Source organism: Haemaphysalis longicornis, unplaced genomic scaffold (genome assembly GCF_048455015.1).
Source record: "Haemaphysalis longicornis isolate Haplotype H1 unplaced genomic scaffold, Haemaphysalis longicornis Haplotype H1 scaffold_49, whole genome shotgun sequence".
Lineage (NCBI taxonomy): Eukaryota > Metazoa > Arthropoda > Arachnida > Ixodida > Ixodidae > Haemaphysalis > Haemaphysalis longicornis.
This window is the reverse complement of record NW_027526384.1, coordinates 281451-303681: the sequence shown is the minus strand read 5'-3', so window position 1 is coordinate 303681 and position 22231 is coordinate 281451. Positions and strand designations below refer to the sequence as shown.

General features: G+C 49.8%; 1 protein-coding gene and 1 long non-coding RNA gene across 5 annotated transcripts in view; one reads left to right on the top strand and one right to left on the bottom strand.

Moving 5' to 3' along the window:
* The window catches only part of LOC144137727 (uncharacterized), a 241073-nt gene extending 234114 nt beyond the window's left edge, over positions 1-6959 (bottom strand). The window contains exon 1 of the long non-coding RNA XR_013315720.1: positions 6413-6959. This is a non-coding gene — a long non-coding RNA (uncharacterized LOC144137727). The remainder of the gene's footprint in view (positions 1-6412) is intronic.
* The window catches only part of LOC144137726 (uncharacterized), a 283271-nt gene extending 262300 nt beyond the window's left edge, over positions 1-20971 (top strand). For all 4 annotated transcript variants that reach the window (XM_077669670.1, XM_077669668.1, XM_077669669.1 and 1 more), the window contains 3 exons: positions 8728-9405; positions 16480-16816; positions 17587-20971. In XM_077669670.1, coding sequence (XP_077525796.1) covers positions 8876-9405; positions 16480-16816; positions 17587-18219 — 1500 coding nt within the window. In that variant the 5' untranslated portion in view covers positions 8728-8875 and the 3' untranslated portion in view covers positions 18220-20971. The remainder of the gene's footprint in view (positions 1-8727; positions 9406-16479; positions 16817-17586) is intronic.
* The last annotated feature ends 1260 nt before the right edge of the window (positions 20972-22231 follow it).

Sequence of the window (22231 nt, the reverse complement as noted above, 5' to 3'; positions counted from 1 at the left end):
GCGCGGCTAATGGCACGACATCGTGAGCGGCGCAGTGCTTCGCTTCCTTTGTTCTCCCTTGCTCACACTCGCAGGTGGGCGGGCGTTGCCGCTTTCCGACTTCTGCAGGGAAAATGGTTTCGTGTTCTTCTCTATCGCTTTCTCGTCGCTCCGTCTGCACGCGCACCACCCCCTCCTCGTCTTCTGTCGGAGGCTGTGACGAGTCTGGCGTGCCTCCGTTCCACCCCGTCTTTGTCTTCCCTGCGTCTCGCCATCCCCTGCTCTCGCGCGTCCCTTCCACGTCATTCCTTTCCTAATTCGGTGGGGTAAGAAAAAAAAAAAGGCGGAGAGCCACAAAGCCGATAAATTGAGGAGGCTGGAAAAAGGGACACGGGTAATTGAGAAGGTGGCCCCGTCTGTTCTATACAGGTTGAAACACTGGGATTCGCTTTTTTTACTGCGTCATCTTTGCTACTTTTGTTTCCGGGAATATAAAGTTCCTGCAATCGATTCGACTCAGGGGTGAACGAAACGGTTTCGACTTTAAAGTCATTAGATGTGGAGAACAGGTTTGTGCGGTTCAAACGCAGGCACGCGTCGTTCCCCTGTGAAAAACTTTGATTAAGTTTCAAGCGCATGAGATTCTTTTTTTTTTTTTGGGAAGGGGGGGGGGGGGGCTGATACCAAGATGCCTAAGTACTGCCGGCCGTCTTTGAATTTCCCGCCCTCGGAGTTACCGAGGCGGTACACGAGAACATTCCAGTGTCCATGCAGAATGCCTCAGCGCAAGCTCAGAGGGCTGCGATGCAGACGCGAGGTAAGTCCTTGAGCTGGCGTGGAATGCGCAGAAGTTCTGGTGCGGACACTCTAGAGTGTAGCGCACAGCGAGGAGGTCTTTGTAACTCCCCAACATTTTGCATCTCTACGCTTTAAAGGTACCCCGCACGGTGAAGTTATGGTGTCATAACGCAGAAGTTTGCGCAACGTCACCATGCCGACTTCATTCCTTGTTTCGAATTAACCGCCACTGTCTCGTTCTTGCAGGATGATCATGATGAGTCATTTTTTTGCGTCTCACGTTAGTGAAAAGCAGGGTCGTTCCACGGCCAGTGAGGAGGCGTAGAATATGATGATGGTGATGATGATGATGATGATGGCGACGATGATTATAATAATGATGATGATGATGATGCGCAAATAGTAGCAGTACTAAGAGAACAAAAATAATATGATGAGGAAGAGGAGAAGTACTCCATAACTCAAAATAATTGCCCAAAAAAGGAGAGACACGGCCGAAGTAACGACGGACACACTTTTGCGCCGTGTGTGTCCACCTTCCCTTCGTCCGTGTCTCGACTTTTTTGCGGAATTATTTTTAGTCATGGAGAACCAACATGCCCAGGATGCTACCCTTATTAAGAGGAGGAGAAGGGGGAGCATACCTTCCTTACGTTCTAACCGGATATTGCGAACCGGGGATGAATTCCCGAATTGTTTGAGATTATGGCCAGCTAAACAATGAATCGCATAAACTCGTATTATCGCTTCCCGTTATTGTATATTTTCGCGACGTAAGATTCGTCAGTGCTTAGACTGCAATCGGAACTTCGTTATCCGCACCGAAGAGTGTACACCCCAATCAATCGACGAGTTTCGGGTCAACGAACCCTGGCCCACTTGTAACCAGAAGCGGCGCAATTCCGTTGCGTCCACTCCTCCGTACGGACACACACAGACAGTGTCGCGCGCTCCACTCCGCTGCGTGTGATCCCCGAACGATCACCTTCCGTTTCTGTCGTGTGACAGCCACATATCGGAAGCTCATGGGACCACTTACGGGCACTCTTGGCACACCCAACATATACAGTGTCCACAGAAAAAAAAAAAGAATGGGGGAAAGGGGGGGGGGGGGGGCGGAACAGTCGACAAACAGGCGATTTCGTGAGCTGGCACCGAAGAGGAAGGTCGAGGATGTAGCGTGCGAACTAACGACACCTTCGCTCATCGCCGAAAAACAACTCCTACAACATAAATGGTAAAACCCGTATCTCTGGCCGTTGTTTTCTCTTAGCCCTTATCCTACACCCGTGTGTGCTGGGCACTCTAAGGTGAGTTCGCGGGATCTCTCTCGAGTTCTGTTCTGTTTTGTATCCCTTTTCTTCCTCCCTCGTCCTCTTCCTCAATCCATCCTTCTCCCCCTCTTTCTCCTCTCACTGTGCACCGAACTGGAAGGCTTTCTCCCCTGGCGGCACCGTCAGATATTTCCCGTGTCAATATTTGATCCCGAAACAAGATTACGACTCGTTGTCTGTCCGCGTTAAGTGACGGTGCTACTGCCGACGCTGTCGAAGTTACGCTGTGAACGAAACAGAGGCAGACACACCGTCGCGTCAAATTCGGCGCCCAACGCAGCGGAGGAGAAAAAGAAAGAACAACGAGATCGAGGGAAGGGAATAAGAAGAAGAAATGACAAAAACAAGGGTGGAAAAGGCGTGCGACGGGTTGGGCGACGAGAGTCAAGAGAAATATTTGGCGCGCGAACTCTTTCGACCCTAGCCAGAGGCAGTGTGCAGCATTGGACGGACGTCTGCCGTAATTAAAATGGGGCCTCGTTGCGCCAGAAGTGAATGCGCTCGGATGTTGTCGTGCTTGACTCTGTTGTTTTTCCCCCCTTTATCTCTGTCCTTTGTCGCCCTGCTATTCTCGCTCTCTCCCAGTTTTTTTTTTTTCGGGAGGAAACAGTGGCCGGTCGATGAGCGCTTGACATGCATTGCGCAAAGCTAGCAGGCTGTGTGTATGGATACGACGATTTAACATGTCGCCTGGCAACTAGTCGTGTTAAATTAGAGGAGACAGGAAAAAGAATTATTCCCATAAAGATCACTTTTGCGCCTGAACACAGCAACTGGGCAACATTACGAGGATTATAACAAAAATGTATGTTTCGCAATCGTATGGGGAAGGCTTTAAGGGCTCCTTTAATTCCTCAATTTGCCATTCTCTTGGTAGCGGCTGTACAGCCCCATACTGCACCTTATTTTGTAAATATGTTTTTAACGCTGCTTTCGTTGGCGTGTGAGCTATTACAACGGTCTCAATGATGTTCAAACAAGGCTGCCATCTCTCGCCATTACTGTTTGGAGTGTTCTTCTAGCATCTCCTCGCTTACTGGCAGTCGGCTCCAAGAAAACGGGCCTAAGAAAACGAGGCAGTCGGGTCCAAGATTACTGCTGCCTCTCTCCGCATCTTATCGCTTGACTCGGTGAACTTCCGAGAATTAAAAGGCAAAGTTGTGAAGTAGAAACGCTTTAAACACTTGGTCTCACCCAAGTCTTCATCGCGGCAAATTGCAAGAAACTTCATGTTTGTGGAGCAAGAGTATTAAGATACACGCAGAAACCGCCCGACACTCGAACTGCCGCCATCTAACGAGCTTTTTCTTAAGCATTTTTTATTACGCCCGTCTCTTCGCTGTGGTACCGAATTTCGCGGTGTGTTTTCTCAGGGTGTTCGGTGACAGCGCCAATCGTGTTTCAGAGAGAAAAACTTTGTCGTCGGGGCATCAACCCCATCTTGACCTCTGTTCTCTTTCGCTCTATTTTTTTTATTCCTCACGCGTAAACAGACTCGTAATTTAAAAAGAAAAAAAGGAAAATATTTCATTTCTGCGTTTAGTCGTCCTGCAGGGAAAATGAAAGTTGAAGATCAATATTTATGCGGTGCAAATCCCTTCCTTGCCAGAAATGTCCCTCGCTATAAATATTGCGTTATTGCAAGAGTGCATGAGGGGAAGTGAGCCGCTGGAAATGTTTGAAGCCGCGGAGAATTTATATTGAAGGAAACACGCCGTAAAAAAATTTTTTTTACCGAGCTTCTCGGGCATCCTAAATTGTGATACACGATCATGTTATTGCTGGAACTCGGCTCGTAAGCCGTATTCCCTGGCGCGCGCAAAAGGTCGTACCGCCTTGTTGACATTTCGCGCTAAGTACGCCGAGACTTTATTTCTTTGTGTGTAATGTAAATTATACTTTGAAATTTGTTTGCGATAGTGGCATGTGTAGAGCAATAAGCAAAGCGTCGCTCTTGACGGGGCCTAGGAAGCCGGATATAATAAAAATATATTTTGCAATAAATTCTCAGCACAACTCTTGCAGTCAGTGAATCATAGCGCCGTGACTATTCGGTTATTTTCTGTATATTTTCATTACGTAATGTCGTATTTAAGATCTTAGTATTATAGTTCATATCAACACATGTATGGTAGTTTTAAGAACGACATATTCTACGAAAACCCTCATGAAGCATATACTTGGTGCGAGTTTGCTGAACGCCAATGCTCTCCTTTCGGCGACCTCGCCATTAATGAAACAAGTCACACGATCCGACTTTGGCTTCGACGGCCAGTATTGTACTGGATATCGTAAAATATTTTGCGTCCAAAAATCATCATCGTCGTCAACGTCGGCATATCTGGTCGAAGAAGCATTTAGCCTCGCTCCGAGTTTTTGTGCACGTACCGGAACCAAGCACTTCTCTCCACCGACTTGTCATCAACATAATCATCGGCCATCCCCTGCTGCCACGCATAAGGTTCAATGATCTGCTTCCGCCGTTCACTTTCTCCCGTGAAAATTTTACCTAGCCTTTATATCAGAAATCACCGTCACCTACCACTAGCAGTGAACCACTACCATCTAAACCACCATCTCCACTGTATACGGTGAAGGCATGTACAGGTGATATATGTGTCGGCTTCAATCTGTGAATTTTCTTTTCGAATGTTTCTAAAACTACTGGTCCGCGCCAATGTTGTGTAATACTTTTTGTTGCACGCCTTTGTTTCTCGTTCCGCCATTCGAAGTGTATGCTCACCTACTCTATTGATCCACATGACCTAACGTGTCCTCCTTCCGAGCCCTACTCGTTAGTGTTAATTAATTCTAAAGTCCTCCAGATGTGTTTCTACTCCACGCTGATACTGTCTTACCCTGATATCTTACGCCCTTTTCCTTCCATGGCCCCTGGCCCTGTAATCAAAGTTGTCCCTTGGTGGTGTTTGCGAGAATCTCAATTTCTGTCTTATTACGCATTGTGCATTTTTGAAGGAACTGTTACAAGCACAGTGTAAGAACTGATGGTTGTTTGAAAAGCTGAACGCACGCCAGTCCACTCTTGAGCGAGTGAAAAGCAAATGATGTGGCATGACTCTCCATCTTTCAGGAGAAATATCAATACTCCGCTCCTCAAACTGGACACTTCCCTGAAAACCTTGTCAATGTCTTCTCATCCACCAGGGTCTTTCTCATGAAAAACTCGACTGCAATACCGCTCGCCTTCCCACTACTTACGAGATGCTACACTACTACGGCCTCTTACCATTTTTTCTGGGCTGCTAGGAAAGGAGCAGCTTCCAAACGAAGGCACGCAATGCGACCAGCTGGTGTTTGGACATCAGTGACGAAGTGTCTGCGCGCCGTTCACGAAGCACTCCACCTGGTCCAAGGAAGTTGCACCTAAAGCCCAACTTCAGTTTTTCTCGGCGTCACCGGCGTTATCCTTGGTAATTCACGAGGTGTATATGTTCCCTATATCTGTATGTATAGAAGTTGCGGCGAGAGTTTGTGAGAGCCATTTTTGATTGTTGTTACCAGTTTGGGTATCGGAAAACTTACGGAGAGCGCTACCGCTGGTACAAAAACTTGCGAAGTGCGGACACTGCTATTTTCTTATAGCAGAGTCCTTCAATGCTTCTCTGGTCATGAAACTCCCGGCAAAGTTACGTACGGGCACAAAGGCTACCGCGAGGGGCGCCACCGCAGATCGGAGGGCATCGGGTGGCCGCCGCTGCTCTGTAGCCAGACCGGCAAGCAGGAACGCAGTAGCAGCATGCCCGTTCACACCAAGATTTTTCGCCATTCACAAAATTATAAGTCCATTTGAGCAGCCCACGACAGGTAAGCGAAAGCGCACTGCTGATAAGGCGGCGAGCGTCTGTTTCATCAGAGTCCTTCAATGCATTTCAAGAAGCATTGAAGGACTCTGGTTTCATCTTACTCCGTGGTCCGTTCCCTGCCAAACATCTTACTCCGTGGTCCGTTCCCTGCCAAACGCGCTCTGACCACGCCTCGGCTGCCCTCCGATCAACACCAGCGCCGCGGCGCGGCAGCGTACGAAGCTCTCCCATATCGTGATGGCGTAGTTTCATGACCAGAAAGGCATTGAAGGACTCTGCTTATAGTATGTTCGGGTAATTCACAAACGCAGTCACGGAACACGAAGCGCAACAAGGTACACAAGGTGCAGCCAGAAAAAAACTCGCTATTTCTCTAACCCGTCTGCTCAAGCTATTGTGGCTATTACTAATTTCCCACAAAAGAAGTATACGCGGCTTCCATTCAATGGAAAATTGCGGTTTATATAGTAAGCTCACCGGCAATCTTGGTTCCATGCTGATCCATCCTTCGAGGCAGTCGGCGGCACACAACTTCGCAGAAACCTCCTCGTATCATATCATCATAAGCCGTCGCAGAAGTCCCAGAACACATGTCCTCCAAGCTGCTCCTCACTTACACAGTCGCCTCCATCACCACTGTGACTGACACAAAAACAGATTTTACGCGCACTGCAGCGCCCGACGCGGAAACGTTTTTCTCTGGCCGGCTTGCCCAGAAACATTTGGTTTGGAAGTAATAAACCTAACGAGTTGTCACCTTTTTAAGGCTCCGAACAGCAGGGACGTTCACCGCAGCTCACAGGGCAGCGAATACCGACGGAAACTGCGCGGCACCACCGACGGATATCAGTCGTCGTTTAGTCCACAGGGAACGGCCTGAACCGCGTCTCTGTCACTGCTACGCATACCCGCACAACTCGCATAACCATCGAGGAACGTATGCCCAATGATTTACTCGACGTTGCCACGCAGACAACTGCGTAAAACGGCCCGAAATCCGAGCTCGGGAACGAGGGTTGCTCGAGCGTCTCAGAGGCGCTGCGACTGAAGCGTCGTCTGCGAGCGAAGGCAACTCTGTGTCTAGACAGACGTGACGAAGCGTTTTTCGCGCGGCTGCCGGCGCACTAGCATCGGTGTCGCGCAGACAGCGCAACTTCACCACGTCATGGAATCGTCGGCATTGTCGCAGGCAGCTTGCCAGTGCTTGAATCTTAAAACCATAGCAAGAATAGCAAGCCATTAGAATTGCCGACGACGACAACCATCTTCTCGTCGGGATGAAGAACAAATGGACGGCTCTTGGCCCGCGTTTGGGAAAACACGAATGCAGTGATGAAGGACGACGGCACACACACACGCACAGAAAAGGACCGCTCGATGCCGATGAAAGCTGTCGTGCACAATGGTTACCGATAGCAAAGCAGTGCTAAGCAGCTTCTGATAGTGACAATAATTGTAACTGAAACGTGTTGATTGGGTTTAGTGGTTAACCCGCAGCAGTAGGTTAGTAGCTAAGGTTTTGTGCTATTATCCCAAGGACGCCAATCCCGTTGCGGCCGTTTGCTGTTCACGGCAAGAAACGAGACCGCGCATGTGTCAGGATTCGGCGCAATTTCACTTCGCCGTAATAAGCGTATTCTGCTGAACAACCCTTCTGCCGAACCGCGACAAAAAGAAACGTATACGAACGAGGGATATAGCTTCGCTGTAAAAATATGACCTCACTGCCACCAATTTCTAAAAAAAAATGGGGTAACACATTGTTTAATCAAGCAAAACAATCAGTTATAACACCGCCCAAAATCTCGGAACGTAAAAAATACAATAATAGGTTTTATTGGTATGGTAATACATTATGGCAATACATATCAGCAGACGGCCGGTAAGGCAGCCTAGATGGTTCACTGCAGGACGATTTTGGTACAAAGAAATTTTTGTGTACCAATGATTGACTGAGAAAAGCAACAACAAAGAGAACAGTTGAAATCAAATACATGTTTGTCGTTGTTCACAATACTGTTTTTATGACGCATAACTATATATTGACCTAATTGCTTGGAAACAATTTCTTCTGTAATTATGTATGTATCAAGGCTGGTTCGTCGATCCTCTTCAATTGGTTTATTTTTCTTCAAGACCCCTAAAAAAGTGTTTCTAGAGTCTGTGTCTGCTCTTATTATCGGCAGTGTACTCATAATTATTAGTTTACCTATTTATCGAAACGATTTCTTCAGTAAATGTTTATTAAGGAATCCCCTCTTTTTTATTTACTTTTCTCTCACATTTGCTCTAAGCATTCTTTGAAATATTTCGCTGCGTAGCAATGTTCTTTTTTACAATTATATAAAATGTAAGCTTCAAGGATATCAATAAGCCGTGGTCAGTGTCAGCCGGTACCGCTCACGAGCGCCATTCACCACGACTGGTGAGTGGTGAGTGAGGTCCAGCACGAGTAGCCTTCACACTCACTCTCGCTCGCACCTGAAATGATAGTGAGGCTCCCTCACCACTCTATCGTGAGTGGTGAGTGGGTGGTGCGGGAGTGCACTCGTGAGAGAGCCTGCCGACCTATGTGGAACGACTGCTTCGCCTGCGCTTGATCGCTCAATGCCGGCTGGGCCATCTGTGCGGCCGCTTGAGTGCAAGCGAACACGTGACTGGGCGAGGTTTTCTCAGAGCTGTGTTACCCTTGTCGGTACTGTACGTATATTACATGCACTGGCCAACTGCGTCAATCAAGGACAGTCCGTCAAGGAGTCCCGCTAAAAGGATTCTTCTCCCGTTCCGTGCAGGCGCGGCCTGGGCCTCGGCATTGGTGGCGGCAGCTTCCGCGGCTTCCTGCGGCGGCGGCGGTCGGCCAAGGAGGGCGCGGCGGTGGCCAGTCCCGGCGGTGCGCTGGCTTCCTCGCGCCACCCGCAGCCGCCCGTAAGATGCGCCACCATGAGCAGCATCGGCAGCGTGGGCCCCCGCAACGGCGGCGGCGGCCTGCTCGCCAACGGCGTGGCCACCGTGGGCGTCAACGGGGGCGGCGTCAACGGCAAGGCGGCGGCGGCGAAGGAGCCGGCGGGGGGGCCCCTGCTCGAGACCACGACGGTCAAGAAGGGCCTGCTGTGGCAGCAGTGGGACAAGTTCTTCAGTCGCTGGAAGGAGCGCTACTTCGTGCTCACCAAGGACTACCTGGCGTGCTTTAAGAAGGAATCCAAGGTCGGGACCTCCGAGATGGGAGGGTTCCTTTACAAGGTGAACCTCGCGGACGTGGAGGGCCTGCAGTGGGCCGACAAGAAGCGGACGGGAGTTATCGCCCTTCGGGTGGGCACCGAGGGCCAGCTCCTGCTGTGGACCAACTGCGGCCTGGACGACTGGATGTTCGCCCTTAGAGACGCCATCGGTCGGAGCAAGGGCCGCAGGGAGGCCCTCCGGAAGGCGCACACGCTCGGCCCGCAGTTCTACGACGCGGGACTCACCAAGAGGTACGCACGCCCTCTTTGCCCGCCCTCCCTCTTTGTGCTGTCGCTCCGTTCGGAGGCTTCGAGCGGGAAGCCGTGGGGCCAGTTCCTGCCCACGGCGGCTGTTTTCGCGGTGGAGGCGACAAGCAGACCTGAAATGCCTGGATGCGTGAGATTTCAGCGCAGGGTAAAGATCCCCAAGGGGCCCTAATTTATCGGTAACTCTCTACTGCTGCGTACCTAGAAGCCGGGTTGTCCATCTTTGAGGCACAAAATCAGAATTTGAAATGACGCTCCGACGTCTGGGTTACCGTAGAATCACTAGAGACTGTATCGGGCGAACGATGGATTACGCGGGCTTCGTCCCTGGTAGAAAGAAAAAAAAGACCGACAGACTTAAAGAACGTTCCGACCTTGTTGGGCTTGTTGGTAGTAATTCATCAGAAAAGTTTGCACTGCAGAAAGAAAAGGAAGAGAATAGCACGGGGAACTGGGAGCGGTCGCTAGCGGGGTCCCCTTCTCGCCCTTGGCAACTCGCACTCCGAACTTTCAAGGCCATGTTTCCCGCCGCAGTGTACAGGGGGTTTATGAAGGAACGTGGGTGGATATTCCTCTGACGTCTATGCTGGCTGTGCTTGTTCGCCGCAGTGCAGATTACTTCCTGAATAACTTTACACGAACTGCACAGATATGAACGTCTGCTGCTTTACATGACTTCACGCTCTGCATTAGGGTAGATTGCTAGTGTGCAGTTGGATCATTTGAAATACTTTTCTTGACTGAAAAATTCACCGGTGAGCCCATCCTTAACCCCCCTCCTTTTCTTTTCTTTCCATTTGACGATTTCTTTACATGCTTGACATTATTTCTTAAGAGCCAAAAGTTGCTACGGCAACGCCTATCCTCTAACGTCGTCAACCGGTGCCCGTTAAAAAAAGAAGTCATTTTACGGCAGGATGCTGATTCTAGTTGACACCGTCCTTAAGCCTAAGCTGGCGTATACCCGACAGCTGCTGTTATTAGCATATCAAAGTGTTACATACGCGTAGCGATGTATTGGACCACGCTTAATGTGCATTCATTCATTAAATCACTCAATCTGAGCGCAAGCGCGGGAAGGTTGACCACAAAAAAATGTGTGCCAGTAGTATCTCCAAGGCAGTCCCTTTTCTGTGGACTGATAAAGTGCAGCCTTATTCTATGGATCAGACCTCAGGGTATGATGTTCCGTTTTATCCCGTGGACCGTACCACGGTATCATTGATGAGCTTTCTTTGTTTAAAGCGACCTAACACATACCAAACCACCTCATATACAAAAATAATTGCTAGAATGGGCTTAAGGGAAAATTTTACAGTAACAAAATTACTTAAGAACCCAGGCCGTTAGCTTCAAAACCCGGGACTCTATCTCTGCGCCACGGAATCCGATGAGCAGAACACTTTTAGCAGTAGATCAAAGCAGAACATAGCAATGTGGTCTGGTCCACAGAATAGGCACGGCATATTCTGATTCCTTCGTGCGCGCACCTAAGCATACAAAGTTTTGGATACCCACAGCACATAAGCTCTGGTGAGTATTGTACATTTTATACGCAGTAATGTATGGTGCCTTCGCACTAAAATTTGTCGTTGGCACAACAAAACGATGCCTCCTCAACTCTGTCGTGTCCAAAACCATAATTTTTAGCTGAAGTTTGCGATACATTTTTTTATAATTGAAAAAGACTGCAGACATCACAAATTTGGAATCAGAAAAAAAAGTTAGGTTCATTAGAATGGACACAGTAAGATGTTGTCCCTCAGCAACACCGGGCACTTGCTGCTGCATATATCATTTGAACAAGAATGTTACCTTGATCTGCATGTACACGCTGATTTTATGGTTCAAGTCTAAACCCCAAACTTGAAGTTTACATTGTTATCTTTGCGATAACAACGAAATTGCACAATGTCGCATACCTGCCACGAGCCCATCGAGCCTGCAAGCCGAAACACACAAGCAAGTGCATTTTTAGCGCGCCAAAGTACGTGCTGCCCTCTCTTCTTCAATTTTTGAAAGTCCCGGTACCTTTGCCTGTCAACAGACAGCGCTAAATGTCCAGAAAAACCAGAAAGCGCGGCGAAAAAAAATGTTTGGATGTTGCTCAGAGCCAACGACGCCCAGCAAAGGGTTGTTAAACTAACTTGACGCTCCTGCGTCTTCAGCCGTTTCTTTTCGCTGTCTCAACGTCGGTCATCATGTGTGTCACGCATTCGCAAAAGCAAAGCGAAGGATTAAATAGTCGCAATCTGCCTGTCCCCAGGTGCTGCTATGTCACAACCCTGTTTACAAAATCACCCTGTTTGCAAAATCACGCCGCGGCTGATTGCAGAATCGTCCTTTGAAAACAGCAGGGCTGGAAAGTGTCTTCGGTTATGAATTGAAAAGGCGCACCGCTGGAAAGTTTCCCAACAGCGTCTGGGCAGTTTCGACACCGCGGCGAATACTTTGATCCCTGTGCCGAGCTTCGAAATTCCCCAAACTTGCACGCGTTGCGACACCGACAAATATTGGGGAAGAAGGCGCAAATAAGTACAGGAACAGTGGAAAGCGTACCCGTCTTTGCGAACTGGGAATGATAAAAACACTACTGCCTAGATATGCTTGGTGAACTTTGCTGTTTGCGTATGAAATATCACCCGCGCTGCAGTTTTATTTAAATCACAAAAGCAGAAAGGGCGATTTTTCCTTATGGAATGACGTCTGAGTTTCTGACAGTAAAGGGTGCCAAGACAGAACGGAGCCTGGCTAACATGACTTATGACGTGTTTAGACCCGGCGCTGAATGGTGGCGCGGACTTTGCCTTCTTTTTTTTTTACACTCGGCGCGAAGAGAAGGAAAAATAAACAGCTAGTTTTTTATGGCAGGGTCATTGACTGCGTGGTGAGCACTTACACGTGCTCCTGTCGCAATTCAAACGACAACTTTCTTGCAAGTTGCAGAGGCAGCATCTTAGAGGCTTGTGCAACTTTCCTTTCGCTCTACATTTGTATCCGATTTCTATTTTTATTCCACTGGTGCTAGACAGGAGCTTCATCGGAAATCAGCGAGGGAGTTGTCCCAGTGCGGCACATAAATCGAAGTTTAGCTCTTTGTGGCGAAAATGTGTACAAACGTATGCGCGGTACTCGGTGGCGTAGTAAACCAGTAAAGTTGTGGGTTGCTCTGAGCTGGCGATCAGAGATGAAATAGGGGTGTTGACATCAAGCTGATGTACAGCCCGGCCGCAATCTACATCACTGCCGGAAACCTCGCAGTTGAAGGAAAATTCTTCATTGTAAGGGGGGAGGGGTAGAAATGTCCTTCAATTGCGAAGTTTCTGCAAATGTGTTGATTGTAGCCGGGCGGGCTGAATTTCAGGTTTATGCCAAGTATTACGTTCGAAAACACTTACTGGTCCTTGGGTGCTTCCCCTAAAAGTGGTTGTTTGAATTGGGATTTTACTGGGGTAAAGCAAGCCTCCTGTATGAGGGGTATCGTTGTGAGGACAGCCGGATTAAATGCTATCACTTCGGGGTCTTTAAGCCGCGCCTCAATCTTAATGCATACATTGTCAGTGGTTCGCCTAAACGAGAAAAGCAGCTGTTACAGCCGAGGAACGAACGTGCATAGTCACGTGCTCAGTGACACAATGCGTTGACCAGACCAGGCTCTGATTATTAGATAACGCCGGTCGTGCGTGCCACGGTTTCGTACCTTGATAGGTACTCACATTCAAACAAGAAAGGCTCATCTAGACGCTCATTACACCAATTTTGTGCAAGGAAGGGGTTGCAACATAAAGGGTATACAGAGCGCTGAACTTGAACAATTTGGCGGGGGTTGCAACACTGCAGTTTTGACGGTATAGGATCATCGGCTTTGAAATGATGTGCTATTCAAAGTAATATGAAAGAGATTATTGCGGAACTGGATGAAGAAATTTCATGCTTTCATTTAACAGGCGGGTCCCTGCTGAGGTGACACGACATCTGCTTACAAGACGAACGCACGCTAACATTTTTGAGAAGTGCTTGGTACAGACACAGAGGAAAAGAGTTCCTCGCCATTCCACCTTCCTCCGTCACTCTGATGTGCGTCACGACAAAAAAATGAAAAAAAAAAAATAGAAATAGGGACAAGAAGCCAACGCACACGCACAAATACAGAGAGAGAGAGAGAGAGAGAGAGAGAGAGAGAGAGAGAGAGAGAGCATATTGCTAAGCACGGGAAGTCATCCCTGATCAATGCTCTCGGTGCTACTGCAGACGAAAGTTTAAAATACCATACAACTTAAAAGGCTATTCTGCTTGTATAAACAGTATCCGCACAAGCATAGGTACACCGCACAAATCCAAGGTGTCCTTACGGTCAAGTAGGCAGGCGCTCTTTCTTTTGCTGCACCCCGTGATCGCCATTTTTAGGAAAGGAGAAAATGGGAAGAGTGAATTACTAAAAATAGCTTTCTTTTCATTTCATGAGGTTACTGTAATTCAATATCTTACATCTGACACCTATAATAACAACACGCATGTCACGCCTGCTGCCTTTTCTTACTGTATCGTTGCTGTGTACGGAACGACGGTGGTCTCCTTGTTCGGCGTTTTTGTCCTTTCTCGGGGCGCTACGCACCTTGCCTCGGCGCCACGCCCGAGGTGCATTGCACTCCTGACGTGAAATGCAGCCGGCTGGGAAGACGAACCGTGCCGTGACAGATTGGGGCCGCGTGCCCGTTCCAGAATCGAGAACATACCACGCACCTTTGACCACAGGCGGGAAGGTCGGCCGCGCCGTTTTTAACCCCTGCGCTGTGTTCCCACGCACGAAACCGCAACGTATCTGAGGTGTCAAACCCGCAGACTTCAGCACCAAATTGTGCACGTCACCTACCTGCCCTGATACAACAAATTTTTTGAAACTGTAAGAATGCTCCGTTGTGCGACACGGTGTATATTGGATAGCAGGGCTTTGCGGCATGCCTATTTACGAAGTTCACTTCTGTTTTGTGAAGGGTCGGTCTATGTTCGCTCAAGCTGGGAGTATGTCTGGGTTGGTGTAACAGCTCGGTCAATACGCTCCTACTGTCACTTCGTCCAGGTCAGTACGCCCGTAATGTAACTATTGTCAAATTGACGTTCACAGCACGTGCAGTCGTTCATTTTGTAATGCAATTTTTGTGGGTGTATAACACCCTGCTGTCCTGTCATTTGAGCAGTGATGAATGTCAACATATTCTTATTTTTTGCCGTCCCACCTCTCAAAATTGTTACCGCGGTGAAGACGTGAAGACAAAGGTGTATTTACAACACGTATTTATAGAAGAGAAAGCACCGTCTTGCTGCAGCACCAACTGCTTCTAAGATATTTTCTACGGTTCACCAATGTCAGTGATTAATTTAAATAATTTAAAGGCCCGTTTATCTCACTCTGATTATGCTTTTTCCCGTGATCTAAAACATGTAGACACGCGCTGATCATCACGCTTTTAAGATCCCAAACTACAGTGGTGGGCGGTTGAAACAGCCCCGCCCGTCCGTCCGTCCGTCCGACCGACCGACCGACTGACGTGCGTTAAAGGGGAGGTTTTGTGCCTCGTCGAACGACACGCAATGCCGAATTTAGGCGGGCCTCCCATCCTCGAGGCCTTGCGTGCCCCGGAGAACGGCCTTTGGACCCGCAGGTAGAAAAGAAGGGCTCGGCGATTTTCTATAAAGGGCGTGCGAAGGGCCTTGCGGGAGATACGCGGGCGGGACTGCTTCGTGCCCAGCTGACACTCTCCCATTGTACAAAGGTACACCGTTGTTGCGTGGGGGGGGCGTGAACGTCCTCACGACGACCTCGCCAAGATTTAAATAAAGATCAGCTCGGCACGCCAGCGTTTTCTCGGAGCCCGGAAGAGAATTTTGTGGCACGTATATATATCTTAGGCGCGTTGTGGGACGTATAAATAGCCGATTGTGGCGTGTACGCTAAGTAGACGGAGTCGAGGTGGAGTTGGGTTTGCTCGTGGCGGGTGGAGAGCTGGAATCCTACCGTGTGTTGTACTGTGTGCGTCCGAGTTTCTTGTTGAGGGACCGTTTCGGAGGGTGCATTTCCGGAAGTGTTGTGTTACGGGGCGTAATACCATGGAATGTTGAGCTCGCTGCGTGGTGAAGGATCATGCAGGAGCATGCAGACTTTTTCTCAGCAAGAGGAGCGTATGCTGCGATTTCCAGGCTGCGATCGAAGAGTGCGTGTATTCCTTGTCGAGCGGAATAAAACTTCCGCGATACTTTTTCTGCCATTGGGTATTGTTGTTTTTGTTGTGTGTTTAACGCTATTCAGGTATTCTTGTGTAGTTTGCTATTGAGATAATGAAATACTATTTTTGAGGCGTCGAATGCTAAACTGGCGAGTTAGTAATGGTGCATGGGGTTTCAAATTGCGCCTAGGGCCAACAAACGGGAAAAAAGAAACTGACAAGACACGCGACTTACAACCAAATAGATTATTATTGCGGAATGTTTCATAGAAAGCCTTTACGTAAATGAAAAATACGCAAGTTATACAAGAAAATTCGGGTCTGGCTCTTTGAGTCCGCCTTAGTAAAAGTATAGAAGTACTTATAAGTTCTGCATAATTTTGTTTTTAGCATGCTTTCTTTCTTACCTCATTTGAGGAGAGGAAGATAGCAGTTATAGAAAACAAGTGGACCCGGCGCGCGTCGAAACCATCTTTAACCTTAACGTGTCCTAGTACATTCAGTATATTTTACTGATTAAAATACGTTCACCAATTCGCGTCTTCATTGTTGTTCGCCGTAGTCCGCGATACTCCCGAGCGATGGGCAGCTACAGACATCTTGATGGGCAAATATAGACCGGCACAAAGTGAAGGCCGGTGAGCGTGTCCCCACTTTTAGTACTCTTTATTTACGGAAGCCGCCTAGTGGGGTCGCTACGGGTGTAGTAAATAATCACATATTGATTGACATGTATGGGGCAGTGTCCCTCTTTAAAAAAAATGAAGCGTGTGTGAACGTTAGTTGGTTGCACCTGCTCACTCCTTTCCTCTTGCCCACTTCTGTTACGGAGCAGGCAGGCCCTACTGCTGCAGCACACGCTGACCTCGTCGGAGGCGCAGTCCCCGTCTTCGTCGGTTCGCACCTCGACCTCGTGCGAGCTGCGGTCCCTGGGCGAGCGCACCCCTACGCCCAGCCTGACGCGCCGGGCGCAGAGGATGTCCGTGGCCACCGAGGCCAGCGACGGCGGCAGCCTGGCCCCGGGCTCGTCGCTCGGCGTCGTCGACTACGACACGCGCTCGGTGCCCTGGTCGGCCCCGCTCGGACCCCGGCCCACGGGCTCGTACAGCTCGCTCGTCTCGCTCGGACAGCGATCGCTGGGCGCCCACCGGCCCTCGCCTCGGTCCCTGCAGGTGCGTCTCCTTTTTTCGCTTGCTCTCTCGCTCTCTTGCTCTGTCTGTCTGTCTGTCTGTCTGTCTGTCTGTCTGTCTGTCTGTCTGTCTGTCTGTCTGTCTGTCTGTCTGTCTGTCTGTCTGTCTGTCTGTCTGTCTGTCTGTTTGTTTGTCTGTCTGTTTGTTTGTCTGTCTGTCTGTCTGTCTGTCTGTCTAGCTCCGTCTTTCTGCGCGTGATTTTGTGCGTACGTATGCATTTCTTTAGCTGGGCTTACGATTTTACACGATAAAATATACCTGCACTTTGAATGCAGCCAGCCTTGCCTCACCGGTCAAGAACGACGTCGAATGCATCTAGCTTTGCACTCCAATTACCACTCGGTGACTCGATATGTTGAAAATAGTTTACGCACATGGTTCGTAAGCAGGAATCCGTGCTGCGGCAGACGGCTGCCGTAAGATGTGTGGCCTACGGTGGGGACAGGACAAATCATCTTCTCCATCTGTCCTGATTGCTATGTAACATCTGTGTGGTGTGTAAAGGAACCATAAAACCTCTGTATGTTGCCGAAGGCAGCATTCTTGCAGCGCGTGATTGCTGAGAAGCACCGCCCCTTGTTCCACGTTCCTTGTATGCCTGTCATTGCTCTAATCCTCCAGAGTTCGCCGTCCGAGCGGAGGTCGCGACATAAAACTCGTTTACTGCGAAGAGGTGCTGGCCATTCGGACTCCAGCCACAGACAGGGCATGTCTAACCGCCTTGGCTGCTTTTTCCTCTCACTCTGACGCAGGTGTCCCCGGCCCTGGCACAGCGTTCCCTGTACGCGCAGCACGTGCTCAACTCCCCCGAGGTGGCCAACGGCCGCGGCGGTCCCCGGTGCGGCGTCGCTGGCGGCGCCACGGCCTCGGCCACGCTCGAGTTCGCCTACATCCGTCCCGACTCGCCGGTCACACTCACGGGGCCCCGGCGGAGCACGCTCGACAGCGGACACTGCCAGCGCTCCCAGTCGTCCTGCTTCGGCGCCAACCCGTTCCTGCAGCTGGGGGAGCCGCAGCAACACAAGCTCCTGCAGCAGCAGCAACGGCACCACCGAAACCACCACCACCACCACCACCAGCAACAGCAGCAGCAGGCGCTGCCCACGCCGCCCTTCGCCCTGCACGAGCTGCGCGGCGCGCTGCCCTGCGCCGAGGACGAGGCCCGGCCTTCGTCCATCTACGGCCAGCCGTCGCTCACCGTGGTCGGCGACAGGGCCGCGTACTCGGTGCAGCCGCCGGACGTGGTGCCCAACCACGCCTCCCGGCCCTCGGCGTCCAAGCTCATGAAGCGAGCCGTCAGGGCGTACACGCACTCCAAGTCGGACTCGTCCTTCGTGCTCAAGCAGAGCCCCTCGCAGCTCCAGGGACACCTGGCGGTCACCTGATGGCTGCGCGCTCGCCCCTGCCCCGTGCTTCGTGACCCTGCACAGCCGCCACCTCTTCCTGCTCCTCCCTCACGCCGTCGGTGACGCCGGTCGCTCTCGAGGGAACACTCCGAGCAGTCGATAGGAGGAGGAGGAGGAACCCTTGTGTTAGTGACGTCTGTAACCCGAAGCGCTTCGGTGAGGATGCCAGGGACCTTCTAGGGATGCTGACTACTCGACGAGTGACGACCAGTTCTGTGCGGAATGCGTCCCCGAGACGTTCCGTCGGGTTTTTCTCGTACTGCTTGTTTTCTTCGCCAGTTCCTTTCGGTCACGGACGTGCGCCCTGAAGGACTGACGGCCTTTTGAGTGGTGGTTTTGATAAGTGCACTCTATTTTGTATTCGGCAGACACGATGCTGTGCGCTCGCCGGCTTCTCGTCTAGACTGGTCCTCGTTCGTCGTCCGATGGCTTCCTGCCGTCGCAACTGTGTATGAGAACTAATTTAATGACAATTTCTTCACCGCTGCGCGGTGCAATAATAGGATAACTTGCGTTTATCGGCCCCTTTTCTCAGCCATTTTTTCACTTGTCCGCCAACTTAAACTTCTGTAATGGCCTGTGTGATGAGAACACTAGCGCAAAAGAAACATTTTGTACGAACGTCCTTTTACAATCCCTTCAGTTTGCGTTTGCGAAGGCGCCTAGCCAGGACAAATGGAAGCGTGCTTAAAGACCTTGGAGCAGAGAGAAACAAATTGGTGCCGAAAGCTAAGGATCTGCAATGACGCGAACGGCCAGGAATGTTTTGGGGCTACCACGTTGGTTTCGAACGTCCATCTCAGTTTCGTGAAGACACCTACGGTACTTCTCAACTCTTATTTAGGGCTCCGCCCCTGCTTTAACTTATCGACGGGTCGAGCGGGCGAGGCTGTGAACACTCGGAAGAGGAGGTTTCCTCGCATTGCATATTTGGTCGTAATCGATGTGTGTGTCAAGCAGTAGATTTAGGGCGCATGCGCAAACTGCGCGCTTTCCGGTATCTTAGATGGATCTCATCGAACGAGTGAGAGCAAAACACGTCGCTGCTTTCATGCACATTTTTTTTTTCTCGGCGATCGCGAGTGTACGCGAACGAATGCAGGACCCAAGGAAAGCATGAACCGAAGAAAGAAGAAAGAAAAGACTGACCCCAGGACGTGGTTTGCGCTTCTCCGTGCCTACAATGCGCGTGAATTGCGTTCCCGTTACGTGTTGCGCTTAGTCGGCTTCCCGCCGCGCGCACCCGGTGTAGAAAGAAGTGTCTCGGCCATGGTGAAAGATGTAGAATGGATTTTGAGGACTTCTCGTCGTATTCGTCGTTGTCGTAAACTTTCGCTTCTCCCTACACCTCGTCTTTCTTTGCTGTGCCCTGTGCTGAAAGCTCCTTAGCCTGTAGTTTGCCCTCGAGATCCCGTCTCGCTTCTTGGCTTTCCAAGAAATCCGTAAGCACCTCCACCAACAACAAACCCTTACGACTCCACTGTGATATATATATTTTACCGTGCACCCGTTTAGTCCGTGACCCGTCTTCACAGAACCGTCGGAAGCAGAACGCCGCAGCGTGCTTGTTCGTTGGCCCGTAAGCATCCTTAAATTTGTCCCATTGCTATTCGCTGCCAAGGAAACTACCGGCTAGGTACGCTCCTTCGAGAAGCACCGTTTGATTACAAGGGCACCCTCGCACATGCACGCTCTCGCAAGCAAGGAGAAAGGAGAACGATCGCATGTGGAAGGACCACGACACCAGCGTACAGACTTAACTGCCACACCTTGTTGCGTTACCTGTACACCGGAACAAGCGTGAACGTACAAACTATCGAGCACCAGTAATGTACCGCTTTGCCACGGCGCCGTTCACTTAGCCCGCCAAGGGTGAGCGCGCCTACGTAAGCCGCACACATTGACACACATGCACCAACCGTACTTCTATTGCGCACCTTTACTGCGCACCTCTGTTGCGCGTGGCTCAGTACTGCCGGGTGCCCGTAGTAGAGTGGACGCAGTCAACCTTGAGCTCTAACGTACCAGCTCCATGGAATGGTGCATCACAGCAGAACAACCAAAACATTGAGTAGGACCGGGCTTTTTTTGCAGCCGTTCTTTTCATAGCCGAGGACACACGCGGCGGCGCAGTAGTCACTGACTGAATGAATACGTCCGCTGTGTTCATTGGATCGACCACTGGGTCGAGCGAACTGGTGGGGGCGGTGTAGAGACTTAGCTTGTGTACAGGGTTACTCGCAAGGGTGACTGGTTTACAAAAGGTGCGGTGTAGGTAAAGGGTGGCGCGATGTAGTCGTGCGACCGTCTTTCACTGCCAAGACGTGGGAGGGATGCCGGAGCAGGCTTGAGTTCTTCGATCTCCAACTGACCGAGTTCCGTGTACCACCTTGCCCAGTTCTCCACACTTGGTTCGAAGTTCTGCTCTGAAAGAGAAGGAAAGTCGAGTGGTATGTGCGGGACAGCGTGATGTCCGGTTCGGTTGTGGCTGCGTAGATCCCTTCTTGGAGTCTTCGGTTTCTAGAAGCGGTTGTTCGGTGTCTGTTTTCGTTTCGAATGAGTTACGGTCGAACACGTCCTCTTCTGGGTCTCTCGGTTAGGCGACGTTCTACCGTTGAACGACGGTGTTGTATAGGATGCTTGGTCGCAGCACGGAATTTCGTGGTACGTCCCCGACGAGCGTGTCCCAAAACCTGCTCTCGTAATGGTGATGTGTGAGCGCGTTCGTCCCCTGTAAATGTCAGTACCGTGTGCCGGGTGTTTGAAAGGGTAACGAGTAATCTGGTCCAGGAATGGTGTGCTTTAGTGAACAGTCGCCATTTTACATTTCACGTGAGCCCGAATGCTTGACGCAGTCTGTTTTTCTGTCCCTCCTTCTACTTAACTGTGTTTCACTTTGTACCGAGATAAAAAAAAAATCTGTCACTTTTTTTTCTCACCAGGTACGGAGTCTATTCGCATGTTTGACGTCTAGGAGCTCTGTACAGTTACGTCGAGCCGATGTGGACTCTTCTTAGCGTATGATATATGCGCCTGTGTGTGTTCCGAGTGACATTTCGTTTCAACGGCACCATTCTGTGTGGAAGTGTTGTAGCCGCAGACGCATGCGGAGTGGAACGTCAGCACCCTCGCCTCCAGGTTGACTCCTAGGACGTCCAGTCACGAAGGTCAACGTGGGGAAAAATACCAGTGAATCTCTCCCTGTCTCCTACTTTTATTTTTCACATTTTCTACTACATTTTCGACTGTTTGCTCAATTACGCTGTTTCGCTAAATGCGGACGTTTTCTTCAGAACTGCAAAGTGTGAATTTCTTTTTTTTTTCTGTACGGATAAACACTGAATGTGTATTGAAAGTTGAGTATGCCCACGATCAGCCTTTTCAACTGTGAACGTTTTTTTTTTTTTACACACAGGAGCCCCTTTTGATGTAGTGCATTCGCCTCGTTGCTGATGATGCACAGAATTGAGTTATTACTCACTCCATTGCATAATATCTGAGTGCGAAACGACGCAAGGTGTACTGTGTACTTCTTTGCCTCCATGTAAATGTTAGGGTCTGAATCTCGGATAGGTAGTATTTTGTATACCTCCGCTGGTTGAACTGTCGAAGACCTTTGGTACAATTAGTTATTTATTTACATACAACGCGACTACGAAAAATGTAACATTAGGTTAACCTCTATTAAAAAAAAACGACATTACTATGTCGTTTGAAGTAAACCAGGGCCACGAGAGCTGCAGCCGACCACGCGTTTCTGTTCGTAATACAGCCACAGTTTATACACTGAGCAGGTTGCACACGAGGCAAGTAAACAAAGGAGACCCGGGAATCGGGTGAGAAATATTCCCGAACGTTATTCGTGCGTACAAAAGGGTTGTAAGTTGTTTTCAAACGTTTTATGGGATGATACAGTGTCGGGTATTTTTCACGGGAGATTTTGATAAACTTGTTATAAATAAATTTTTTTACGTTGGTAAATGCAATTTAA